Genomic DNA, 12,715 nt, shown 5'->3' with positions numbered 1-12,715 from the left:
CGCACCGGCTAACATAGAGGCTACCATTACCATCTCTACGGTGATAGGCTAATGCTGGCAAAGTTTTAAAGGCAGAGAGGGGGATGTGCATTTGAAAAAAAATCATGCAATGCACAGCACAGGCTTGTCTAATTAACCTTTTTAATGAAGTCTTTTGCTGATGTTTGTTCTCTAATGTGTGTTTTTGTATCTCTCTGGCAGAATGCGGGAACGGGGTCCTTGCATTTGTGGAGTAGGTGTGTGGAGTCTACTGCTGTCCCTCTGTCTGGCCTCCCTGACACATGCACACAGAAGCCACACAGGTAGGTAGACGTATGTGTTTATGTGCTTTCAGGAGTACCGCACATAATCCTGTGAGTCTGCCACTGTCTGCGTGCAGCATTCACAGTATTGGATCTATCATAGATTACCACTGCAGGCAGCCTTTGCAGCCAATTTCTTTTCACATGTTGTAAAGTTGGAGTGAATAGGCTGTGCACTGCCCAAGGGAATGCAGGGGTCGGATTCACAGTGAAATACGAGACCACAGAGGGAGGTTGCCAGGAAGAACACACAAAAAGTTCTTTAATAAAAGGAAGAGGAATAAGAGTAATCCGACAAAGAAAGGTCTTCTTAGTTCACAGGCTTTTACGTCTTTGCAGCCCCATCAGGGTGGGGCAGCACATGAAAATGCCTGTACTTCACAGCACAGACAGCAAGCCGTGAGCCTCATGGATTAGAAATCCCCAGTTGCATGATTCCCCCTCCCATATGGGCCAAGTGGCTGAGTCACTAGCATGATTGAGCCCAGAGGCTTCTTACTGCTTTCCAGTTCATTTCTCGTGTGACGGTTGAGTCTTTGCCCCTCTCTTTAACAATGATTACCTGTGTGACACTGAAAACTGCCTGCCTCCGGGAACAAAGCCTTGATGGAGACAACACTGTACCCGCTCATGTGGATATGGACATCTGTGCGGAGCTGGGAATATTTAGGTTTTTGTTAAGGTGGTTATACTAAATTGCTTTACAATGTCAAATGTTCTCAACCATTCCTCTATCTATTCCTATTCTTTTGGCATATTTTCTGAATTAAATTTAAATCGACTTGTGTGATATATTTAAATATTTTAAAGAACTGTCTAAGATTATTGAACAAAAGAAAAACAATCAAAAAACTTGCACAACAGTGAAAGTAAAATACAAAATGTGCCCCAGACAGTGGGGCAGCCCTATTTGGTTGCATAACCAGCAATGACATCCTCTCAATGTTCATTTAGAAGTTTCTAGCTCTTGTCTGCAGGTGGGTTGGTTTTCAGTGTTGGATAGGTCTGGACTCATTGCTGGTAGTCCATCTTTTCCTGTTGAACTATTTTTCTGTGCCTCTGAATGTGAGATTTGGGTCATTGTCCTGACACTGGGTAACATATTTCACTCTAAAATGCCCGGGTAATTTTCTGTTTTTTATCATGCCCTTGATACATTTACTGTCTCTAGTACCAGGACAACTGCCCCGCAGTAAGATCGAACTTCAACCATGTTTTACTCTAGCCTAGGTACAGTGTAGGTTTTTTTGGCTTCATTTTGGCTCTTGCAAACAAACTGACAAGCTGCATACTCAAAAGAGCTCTGATTTGGTTTCATGTGTCCCTAGAGTAATATTCCATGAGAGACCGTGAATGAAAGTTTTTGTTATTGACTTTTGTTTTTATGGGTTTTTATGGTTTTATTTCGGTAGTGGTGTCCTCCTTGGCTTTTACCCATGGAGCCCTATACTTGGTTTACTATGCTGTGTATGGTACATGCTGAAACCACCACTCCAGATTGCTCCAGGTCAGCCTGAAGCTCTTTAGATGTCTTGCATGGTGCTTTTTTTTTTACACAGGAAAACCAACTTTTGCTAACTCTCTTTGAGTTTTTCCTTCGTGGTGCATCCCTGAGGGTGTTTTTTTTATGCCTGTGAAACTTCTTGATAACAAAATAAAATTGGTGAAGCAGGGATTTCAAAAATCCTTGTTGATTGCTCTGTTGCCTTCAGAATCATTGTGGTTTTACTGGCTTACATTTCTGATGCTCTCAGACAAGCTCTCCTCTCTTGTCTTTCTCCCTTCTCTCTTCCTGAGTCAACACTGAATAATGGCCTCATGGTTATGATGTGGTTGACCTTTGACCTTTGCACAGTGTTTCCCCAACAATTGTACAGGCTTTTTTTTTTGGCCTGGCAGGGGCTTTTGTTGGTCCAGCGGCCCACCAGGCCAAAAAAAAAAAGGTTAGCAACATATGCATTCATTCAGAACCACTGCTGAGAGTGCGAGCATATTATGGGATGTTGAGAGTTTGTAGCAAGCTAACTAAAGAAAAAACATTGCGAGTGATGGACAACTTACAGTAATGTGTGTACACATGGGGGCAGTTCAGAAATAGAGTCTTTTGAGCGCATTACTTTTAATTAAGACATGCATCATGCGCACTCACAACCCAACCCAAAGCGGTGCCGTAGCGGCGCGCATTTGGTGCAACAAGCTTGTTTTTTCGTGCACGTCCGACCTACTTCTCCCTCCGGTATCTGGTCTCGGGCTGTGTCTCTCCTATTGTTTCACGGAGCTCTGCCCCATTTGAAAAGTGAAGGAACCCTGTATCTTGAAAGACGTCGCCTCCGAGATGTACTGTAGTACAAGGTGTATTATAGAAGAGAAACACACATTTAAGGACCACTGACTTGTATCATCAGAACAGACTTGGCCTGGGATTTTGTAAGCCTCCTTTCATATTTAAAAGAAAGAGTGAGAGAGAACGTGTGTCTGTGTTCCACGTGCCTCATCTATCTAGGAGAAATACTGTATAAAATATAGTTGTCATCGTTTTATCCTTATAAGACAAACCATGACACAATTTTGAAGCTATACTCAAAAACATGTTTTGTGAGGTCTTAGTGACTGTGACCTTCGACAACCATCTTATCAGTTTGTGCCAAATTTGAAGATGTTTCCTTGCGATGTTACCGAGACGCTGTGTTCATGACTTACGTAGTTGAACAACCTTAAATTTAATCATCATGGCTCCACGTTGGCAGTTTTAAGAAGCTTCATGAACGAGGCGAATTTGGAGCACTTGTGTCTCTGGGCCCCCTCTCCAGAAAGAGGGGGCTCTTTTGAGAAGATTCTGTCGCCCTGGACCCATGTGCTTGTTCACGAATGTGAGTTCTTGAGACAGGAGGGGACATATTTCGCACATTCTGTGACATAAACTGTAAACGGTTTTCTTGTCTGTAACAACATCTATTGCACGTCTGTCCGTCCTGGGTGAGGGATCCCTCCTCTGTTGCTCACCCTGAGGTTTCTCCGATTTTCCCCTGTTAAAATAAGGGTTTTCCATGGAGTTTTTCTTCAGTCGATGTGAGGGTCTAAGGACAGAGGATGTTGTTACGATGCCATGTAAAGCCATTTGAGACAAACTGTTTGTAAAAACGGGCTATACAAATAAAATTGCCTTGCCTTGCCTTTTTCAGTGAAGCAAAGGAGTTTTGAATTGAATTGTGGGACAGAAAAAAAAAGTGTTTTAGAGGCAGCACCCCCTCAAAAAACAATCTACTTTTGATGAATGAACACAGAACCTCAAGTGTAGACAGCTTAGGCTCCACAAGACACCTGAAGCACGTGCAGTCTTTACTGATTCTGGACCTGGGTGACACCAAATCAACAGACCTGATGGTGCTCCGGGGGGTTTTTAAGTTACAAGCCTTGTGTTACTGGCTTGATCACTTAGCCAGATTTCTTTTATTTCAAGACTGCTCCTCCAGATGAGTGCATGGGACAAGGACCAAAGCAGGGATGTGACTAACATGTTAAAAAACATATCTCACCAAAATAAGTAATTGAAAAAGACAAGAAACACCTAAGGACAAAACCATGAAGTGATGATAGTGAATTTTGTGTTTGGTTTGACTTCATGTGATAGGCAGAGAGGGCCTGAAAATGTTAAGCCCTGCCTTTGGCTGTCATGTCGTGGTAGTGGCGTGCACCAGCTGCCCTTCATCTGAACGCTTTGTCTTTGTCATTGTTGTTCCCATGTTTTTCACGTCGCGTCACATGTTTAAGATGTCAGTGTGTTGTGTGTCTCAACATCTGCGTCTGTTTCATTAGCAAATGACTGAAAGGGAAATGATTGATGAACGATGTGAGTTTTTTTTTTCTTTTTTTAAACAATGCCTCTTAAAAAGCCTCTAGAGCAGAACCTGGAAATGTCCCATAATGCTATCACTTCATTGAGACTACAAGGTTTTTTTAGCGAACGTTTACGTGTATGCACAGTAAATGTGTGTGTCCTTGTTGGGATGCGTGTAGCCATAACCACGGCTTTGTGCGTGCTGAGTCTGTTTGTGTGTAAGATTGACTTTGCTGTTCTCTGGCTGCCAGGCATTATCTCCTCCTCTCACAGAGAGATCCTTGACAAGGCAAGGGCAAACATTTCCATAAATGGAAGGATGGTGAAAAGACATGGAGAGAGGAAGGCGACGCTCTTTTCTTATGGTGCATCACCGGGCTTTCAGTGAAGTGCTGAGGTCTGCACAAAGCTATGAAAACACTGAAAACATCGGGTGAGAGAGATAAATAGCAAAGTCACAAGATAAGAAAAGTTTAGCAGTTGTGGCTTTGTGTCGCTGAAGACTCTGTCGTCATTAATTTCATCATACGGTCCTCCCAAGTCTCCTAGAAACTGTGCTTGCATACCACTAACTTGTAAGTACTGTACGTGTTGTACTGTCACCTGACCGTATGTTCACCATAACGAGGATATGTTGTTAATTTAACTGATACTGAACCTGTCAGTAAAATGCTCACAGTGTATTAGTGTCAGTGTGTTTGTTTTCTAGCAAACTACAAGACTACAGCATTACTTGAAGAGGAACTATGTAGGATTTTTTGCTTAAATGTGCTACAGTGTTACCTTAATTAAACAGCTTTGGAGTAATTGTAATAATTTAATAAATTACATGAGAATGGAGGCTTCCATGTAGAGTCTCTTGGCTGAAAAACAACCTTGTAAGATCAGAGATCTCCAATCCAGTGTCCAAGCTCTCGTCAATGCGGCACCGTGACACAAACATGCCCCGTAACCCGTAATCTCATGTTTATGACAGATAAGACTACACAGATACAAGCTGTCATATCGTATATAACGCTATGTACCGCTCTATTGATTGCTTTCTCTCCGGCTTCATTGTAAACAAATGCACAGGGCCAGGAAGAGGCTTAGCAAAACAGCGGAAAAGTGACCGGACTTGCATAGTTCCCCTTTAAACTTTTTGTGCTTAGGTTTAGACTCTCGCAACACTGAGTTGCATAAATGCGGAAAACGTTCAACAGTGACTTCAGACATGAGGTGTTTATTTTAGATTTTACAAAATCTTCCCGCTAACCTCAACCGCTCCAATGTGACATCTGTGCGCTATGTACTCCTGCTAACCACCAAATCTCTTTGCAAATCTACTGCTGTTAATAAATGTGATTCATTTATTCCAAAAAAAAAAAAAAGGAGTTCCCCCTGAATGTAATCAAGCCAGTGATAAACGTTGCCACCACAATGTAATTGGGAAAACAGTTTAGCTGTAAATGAACATCATTTCAAAAAGATGGTGTCACTGAAGGAGTGGCAGTAATGACGGTGTCAATGTTTTTGGTGACACAGTCATGTGTGTGCGTGTGCATGCATGCATGTGTGTGTGAAGACATGTGTAGGGACTGCATGCTCCTGTTAATGGGTCATTGATTGCAGAGTAAGTTGTAATCAGGGAGTTACAGCGTTATCCAGTTGCAGTTTGTCTGAGTGCTGAAAAACAGAGGAGTAATCAGATAATTACTGAATACAATCCCTTAGGTCACTTCAAGGTTGATGCCCTCACACATGCAACACACACACACACACACACACACACACACACACACACACACACACACACACACACACACACACACACACACACACACACACACACACACACACACACACACACACACACACACACACACACACACACACACACACACACACACACACAGCACATTGGCAAGTAAAGAAACTGTGATTGTAGTTTTACAGAGCTGAGCAGGTTACTAAGTATTTTGGTGGATGGAAAGGTAAGGTGGTACCTGATTTGAGCCAGTGTGTTAGCGCTGGGGCCTTTTTTTTTCTTTCTTTTTTTTGCATGATGTAATATATCTCATGCTTGAATATTGAGTTTTTACAATATGCATTAAAAAAAAATTGTTACAGAAGATGTGATAGCAGGTGTGGACCTGTTGCTGTGGTTTTTGAAAACAGCCTTTACTCAGCTGAAAGTCAATTTCACAGCATATCCTATAGGAACAGTGTGGAAGAAGAAAAGATGCTGATCTGAGCGCAGTTTGTGTTTGCTGACCACGTGTTATCTCTTGTTAAGAGAGGTTAAGCCATGAGAGTCAACTGAACAACTCAACTACAGTATATAGCTAAAGCAAGCCAGCCAGCTGTCTGCAGATAGCAGCCCGAGGTCATGTCAAGAGACAAACAGTAAGAGCAAAGGAATTAGCGTTCAGACTTTCATGCTCTGTCTGTGCTGAAACTGATAAGTAAAATGAATGTCCAGGCTTAATGTAGTCGAACATGGGCTACTGATGTAGCAGTAAGGGAAAGACATCTTAGAAAATATACTATGCTTCAAATATGTTTTTGTTTTTCCTGCATCTTGTAGAAGAAACATAATTGATAAAAGCAGCAGCACGTACCTCCTGGCCAACAACAACTGTGGTGACCTTAGGAGGAAATTCAAAGGGGCTGAGAGGTGGCAAAATAAATCTCAGCATGTGTGTATGTGTGTGTGTGTGTGTGTGTGTGTGTGTGTGTGAGAGAGAATGTGCCTTCCTGGCTTCTGTTCACCTTTTATTCTGCAGAATATTCTAATCTCTCAGGCCAGAAGAGAAAAGTTGCCGTCGGTGACTCTCCATCTGTTAAACCATCCATCTGCCTGTCCTTCTCTTATTCACATGCCTTATTATACACATCATGACAGAACTGTGTGAAAATTACAGGCTTTGAACTCAGACCACAGAGCTCTAACTCTCTTAGTGGCCTGCAGATCTTCCACCACGAAGAGATCTGATTTGCAGACAAAAGTCTAGGCCTTGGTGAAACGTCTCAGTGGCTTTGCCAATAGTCTTGGAGAAACAGCTTGGCTTGGATTTTGAAGTTAAGCGGAACAGCGATTATGCTGATCACTTCAGCACACGCTGTCGAGTCATTGATTCTCAGTCTATACGCTGCAATCTCCATACATCGCCACTGATTAGAAGCTACTAAGAACTTAACTTACTCTGAAAGGCATCTCGTCTGCCAGGAAGGGGAAATAGAGATGTAAGGACAAAGATGTATGGGGGATGCTAAGATGCATGTGCTAACCACTCTCACACAAGCTCAGAGGGACACGAGCGTTCAGTCAGGCACGCAGACAGGCCCGCAGTAAGTGCACATGGGAGGGCATGGACAAACACATGCACACACACTAACATGCGTGCACATGCAAAGAGGCTCTCTAATGTGATGTGTGGAGACAGGCTGTCTGCCCTCCTTAGAGGCTGCTCCACACTAAAGCTGCACTCCACACTTGGTCTACAACAGGGCTCCATATGGCTTGTGAAAAATTCAAGGTGAAAATTAAAAAGATGAGGGTTTTTTTTAAACTCTGACAAACACATCCCAGAATTCACTGGTCAAGAGATGGAGAGGGTTTTCATGTTTGTGTGTGAGAGAGAGAGAGAGAGAGTGGATGAGTGTGAGAGGGAGACAGACATAATTCATGAAATTATTAGCCAAGGTAAATTGAGCAAATGATTAGAAGTGGGATGCATAATCAAGATTACAATTTATTGTCATTCAGTCTCTTGCAATATATTATGTAACCAGGAATTATTGTTATGTTGCACCATTTAATGACATTTAAATATGCAAACGACAGCATCCTCTCTTTTGCCAGAAGAAAATAATGTTCCAGGGCCTAGCAGATTATAGTGTCTATAAATCCATCATTACATATAACAACCTGTATGGTCCTATAATCATTATCTAATCAAGTAGGCATCAAGTAAGTAATTAATTAATTAAGCTTCACATTTTATATGCGTCTATGTCCATGTACTTCACAATAGTGGGTGTTTTGTCTAACATTTGTGTGGAAACAGCAGTTGAGGAATGTGAACATGTCAGGTTGTTGAGTGACTCTGACCAACGTTGTGTTGTAGGATGAGCACCAGATATTGGGAGACAGTTACTGGAGGAGCGTTTTTTCTTCACTAATAAGATAAAATCAGCACCATGTGGGGTTGGAACTTACCATAGCCTCAAGAGACATGCAGATGTTTATGCTGCTTGGTCACATCACATTACAAAAAGTAGGGCTGCAGATTTCCATATCTCATCAGCATTTGCGTTCTACGCTTGTTTTCAAAATTGTGTGATCAACAGAAAAAATATTGCATTGGCAAGATCGTGTCAGTGAAATGCTTATGCTGCTATAATGGCTTTAGGAAGCTCTGGTTGCACTGAATTGTTGTTCACTTAAAGATATAGCCTATATTTTCACAGTAATTTCACAATAATGTCACAGATATGCCACAAATGTGTCATTGTTATGGCATTGGGGGAAAAATGTGACACACTAAGGCTGTTTTTTATTCTGAGCAGGTCATGGCACGTATGAAAATTACCATTTTACTCATCGTCATATTACAAATTCATCACATTTTGCCACACTGGTTTGCACTAAGGGCGGAATTTGCTCTGTTGCCTCACAGCGACCAAGATACCTGTTAATTATGATCTGTCCATTTGTTCATCATTATGGATGTTGTGGCTTTCTTTCTCTTCCCTCCCTTGCTCCCCTTCAATCGGTGCTGTTGACAAATTCCAAGGAACTAAATTTGCATATACTCACCTTCACCAATCAGTGTGTCCTTGGCAACGCACATGTTGTTTTAACCATGATGTATTCAGTTATTAAGGTGCCAGGAGTGTATTTGATCACTGGCTACAGGCTCATGGCCTTTTGTAGTCTATCACAGGATAATCTTATGTTTATTCCTACTCAGACATGATTCCACTGCATATTCAAGAAATGTGGAGATATTATCTGATGTCTGTCAGGCAGACTGCTGGTTTCAAAGCAGCCAATTGGCTCTTCTACCAGAGGGAAGTGTGTTTGTAGCTGTTATTTTTCCACCGAGTGAGGAAAACGAATATCTAGGAAAGTAGAGAGGTGACGCAAAACAGCAAGATCCACTATGCAAGGAGGCAGCGTGATTCATGGCCTGTGCCTGAAGAACCAGGTCGACAGATAAACAAAAGCCGACTGCGAGAGTGTGATTGGGTTATTAAAAACTGGCCATGTGGTGTGAATATATCCATCTATGTAATCTACCGCTGCCTGTTATTCTGAGTCTGTCTAACTATTTTAGAAATGCAGTGTTGACTAAAATCTTATAATGTGAAATATCTTATTGTTGTAAATTATGATTAATAGCACTAAATATTTAATAAGTATAATGTTAACCTTATTTTAGATGACATGTTGACATTGCTCAAAGCTAATGTTATTAGTAGTGCATGTATTTTGTCTTAAAAAAATAAAATCAAAATAAAATCACGTGATTATTTTGGCAGATGTTGTGATTGCAATGTGACTCATGGATTTAGTTGGAATAATCAGTTAGGAATCTCATTTCCACTGAATACATAAATGATGATGATGTAATTTCTAACGGGGCCGTTACCAAACAACCACGTTTCTGTACATTTAAAACATGATTTGTAGGCGGAGGCCTGTCTGCAGCACCACAATGTTTCATTTATGGTATCTGACACATTTCAAAACAATTGCAGCTTCTGCGGTTTGGAGGTTGCGCTGTCAACATTTCACTAAAAACTGTCAAAAAATGTCAATCTCTTGGAGTAAAAGTCAAATGATCACCAGAGTCCGTAGGATTCCTCCTGCAGCCTCCAATTTGTATGCATATTTTCACAGCAATCCATCTAATAGCTGCAGAGATATTTCAGTCTGGACCAAAGTCATGGGTCATGGAGTCACTGCCATCCCTAAAGCCACAACACTAATGTAGCTAAATTGATCAGTGGAGAAAAAAAAACTATTTTTGAACTGTATTTTTCAACAGATAACCTAGAGATGGCCTTCTGCTGCAGTCTTGACATTCAGGCATTTCAGTCTAACCACAGAAACAGAGAGAATCCCTCTCAGAGACCTGTATCTACAGCCTTTTATTGACAAACACTTTGATCCTTCAATTTTCCTCAAGTGTACAGATATGATAACCTACGGTCTGCCGTGTTACACTGTGGACACACAAACATTTGAACCCTCTAGGTATAAATTAAAAAAATGTAGGTGTACAGTACTGTACTGTATGTGTTGGGGTGCTATGGTCACTGTCTGATTATGTGTTTGCACTAATTGGTGTAAATGGAGAGTTTCCTCTGGCTGCACAGTGAGATTACCTCATTGGGGCCCTCTTATTGCATTCATTAGTGCTAATCGTTACCTGTTAGCTTGCCAGCCAACCCCGCATAGACCCGGCCTGGTACATCTGTATGGTTTCTTAAGCAAAACTAAAGCCTCTATTGACTCTCTGCCTTTGGTTAAGCCACTGTACTGGAACTAGGATGGTAGCAACAGTCGTGTGGATTAACATTCTGGCAAGAGAGCTACAGGGAGATATTATTGAAACAGTAATGACTAATTAGCCTTGATTGCAGTTTTTACAAGTCATGAAGTAATTCCATTTCCTTTAAATCCATCTATCAGTTGGTCTTAGGGTTTCTAAGTCTCTCTCTCTCGCTCTATCGTCGTTCCACTACCACTCTATTCCTCTTTTGCCCTCTGTTTCATATTCTCCCTTTCCTCCTCGTCCCAACTTTTACTTTATTTCACAGCTATTAAACCAGGAAATTTCAATCAGGTAGCACAGCGTGAATTTCTGCAGGGGCAGGAGAGAAAGAGTGAACTTTTATTTAATGCAGCCGTTCTTTCTTTTCTCCACTCCACCTCCATCTCGTCTCTCTTTTCTTCCGCAGCTGAACTCAACCTTGGCTCTTTATAGTTTATGATTCAATTTCCAATTTGTCCTCCAGAGGTATTTGCCTGGTGGGTGGCGCAGCGGTTTTGTTCTTATGTGTTTGTACAATACTCGCCTTTGGTATTCATAGGAACACAGTCTTACGGATACATGCATTTGAATTTCCAATTCTGTGTCTGCAATTCTTTCGGCTCTATTTTACATGAAAGTCACACTGAGATGGGAATCGCCCTTTCAAGTAAGCTCTCGGCGAGCGAGGAGAGACGTGCTGAAATATGTATAACCAATACATACCATTTCCTTTTATTAGAGTCAAGGATGACCAGAGGAGCTTACTTTGCGACTTGAAGGTTGTTGGTTCATCTCAAAATCTCAGATAGGAAACTACACAGTGTGAATTCTACCAAGAAGTTCATGCCTTGATGCAGGAAATCACAAGCAGTTTTAAGTCACTTAGAGGGATATGCAAACCCCCCCAAAAAAGGTTATTCGAATTGTTCAAATAAACATGATACAATTATAAATATAATAAATAAATATGATCAATATAAAGTGAATTTCGCCTTGTATTCCAACTGTCATCACCTAACTATTATAAATGATGTATTACTTCTATTTAGGGGGGCTCTCTGACTTTTTGCAGTTATGTGAAATGGGCACACAGTGCTTGGGTGTAAATTTACTGTGTCATAGTTCTCAGCAGTATGTCTGCTCACTCACTGTGTTTGCTGTTATTTTCACTCTGCATGTAGGATTTTTGTTGCCAAAGGTGCTATAATAAGAAAAGTGGAAGGTCTTCTGTCTCATATGCTTGATGTCCAGCCTGCTTTCTTATTGTATACTGTGTAGCCTGTCTAAAATTAGGTTGTGAGGTGAACATCTAGAAATGTAAAGAATGTGATAGGCTAATGGTACATAAACAAATAAACTGTACTGGTAAATTCTTGTTACTTATCAACCGACACATAAACCACACCCAATATAGAAGGCGTGCAATAAGATCATATCAGCCGACAAACAGAATCAGACAAGTTATCAGTTTATTTCTAATATCCCAACTTTAAAAAAATAAAACAAATAAGATCTTTTGATGAAACAATATTGTTTCAAATACCTGAGCTGTGCAGACATTATTAGCAATAAAGACAGTTTTAGTACAAATGAAAAAGAGGGAGAAAAAGAAAACTAGGTTTGAAATTGTCAGAAACAGACACATTATCTGATCTTTCTTGCCGTTGCCATCAAGCTTTCTTATCTCAAACTGATTCAGTGTATAACCTGTTTACAGTGTCCAGGGCTGTGGGGACCTGGAGCCTGTCCCTTTATGCCTACAGTGCAGAGACAGGGTAGCCCTGACACTATTTGCTCACATTCAAAGTCACACATGATTTTTATTTTAAAATTCACAAATTCTCGTGTCTTTGGACTGTGAAAAGAAACCATAGCACCAAAGAGCACTTTACACAGAGTGTGAGCAGAGCTATATTCGTATTTGTACAGTTAAGCATTAACACTGACAAACATGACTCCCTGAATGTTATTGTATAATTTGCAAACAGTCAAGCTCAAAGCACATCAAAGCGCTTCGCTCTGCCTCCTTGGGGTCCATTTGCCCCCGTTTC

At 41.1% G+C, this 12,715-nt stretch overlaps 1 protein-coding gene across 1 annotated transcript in view; it reads left to right on the top strand.

The window, feature by feature from the left end:
• Window positions 1–202: 202 nt before the first annotated feature.
• Window positions 203–12,715, top strand: part of LOC310988096 (chemokine-like protein TAFA-2) — a gene marked incomplete at both ends in the record, with an annotated part of 121,416 nt that continues 108,903 nt past the window's right edge. The window contains one exon of the mRNA XM_083974611.1: window positions 203–302. Coding sequence (XP_083830737.1) covers window positions 203–302 — 100 coding nt within the window. The remainder of the gene's footprint in view (window positions 303–12,715) is intronic.

The sequence above is a fragment of the Trachurus trachurus genome, assembly GCF_905171665.1.
Source record: "Trachurus trachurus genome assembly, chromosome: 7".
Lineage (NCBI taxonomy): Eukaryota > Metazoa > Chordata > Actinopteri > Carangiformes > Carangidae > Trachurus > Trachurus trachurus.
Note: the sequence above shows the minus strand (reverse complement) of the source record. Positions and strands in the feature narration are given on the sequence as shown.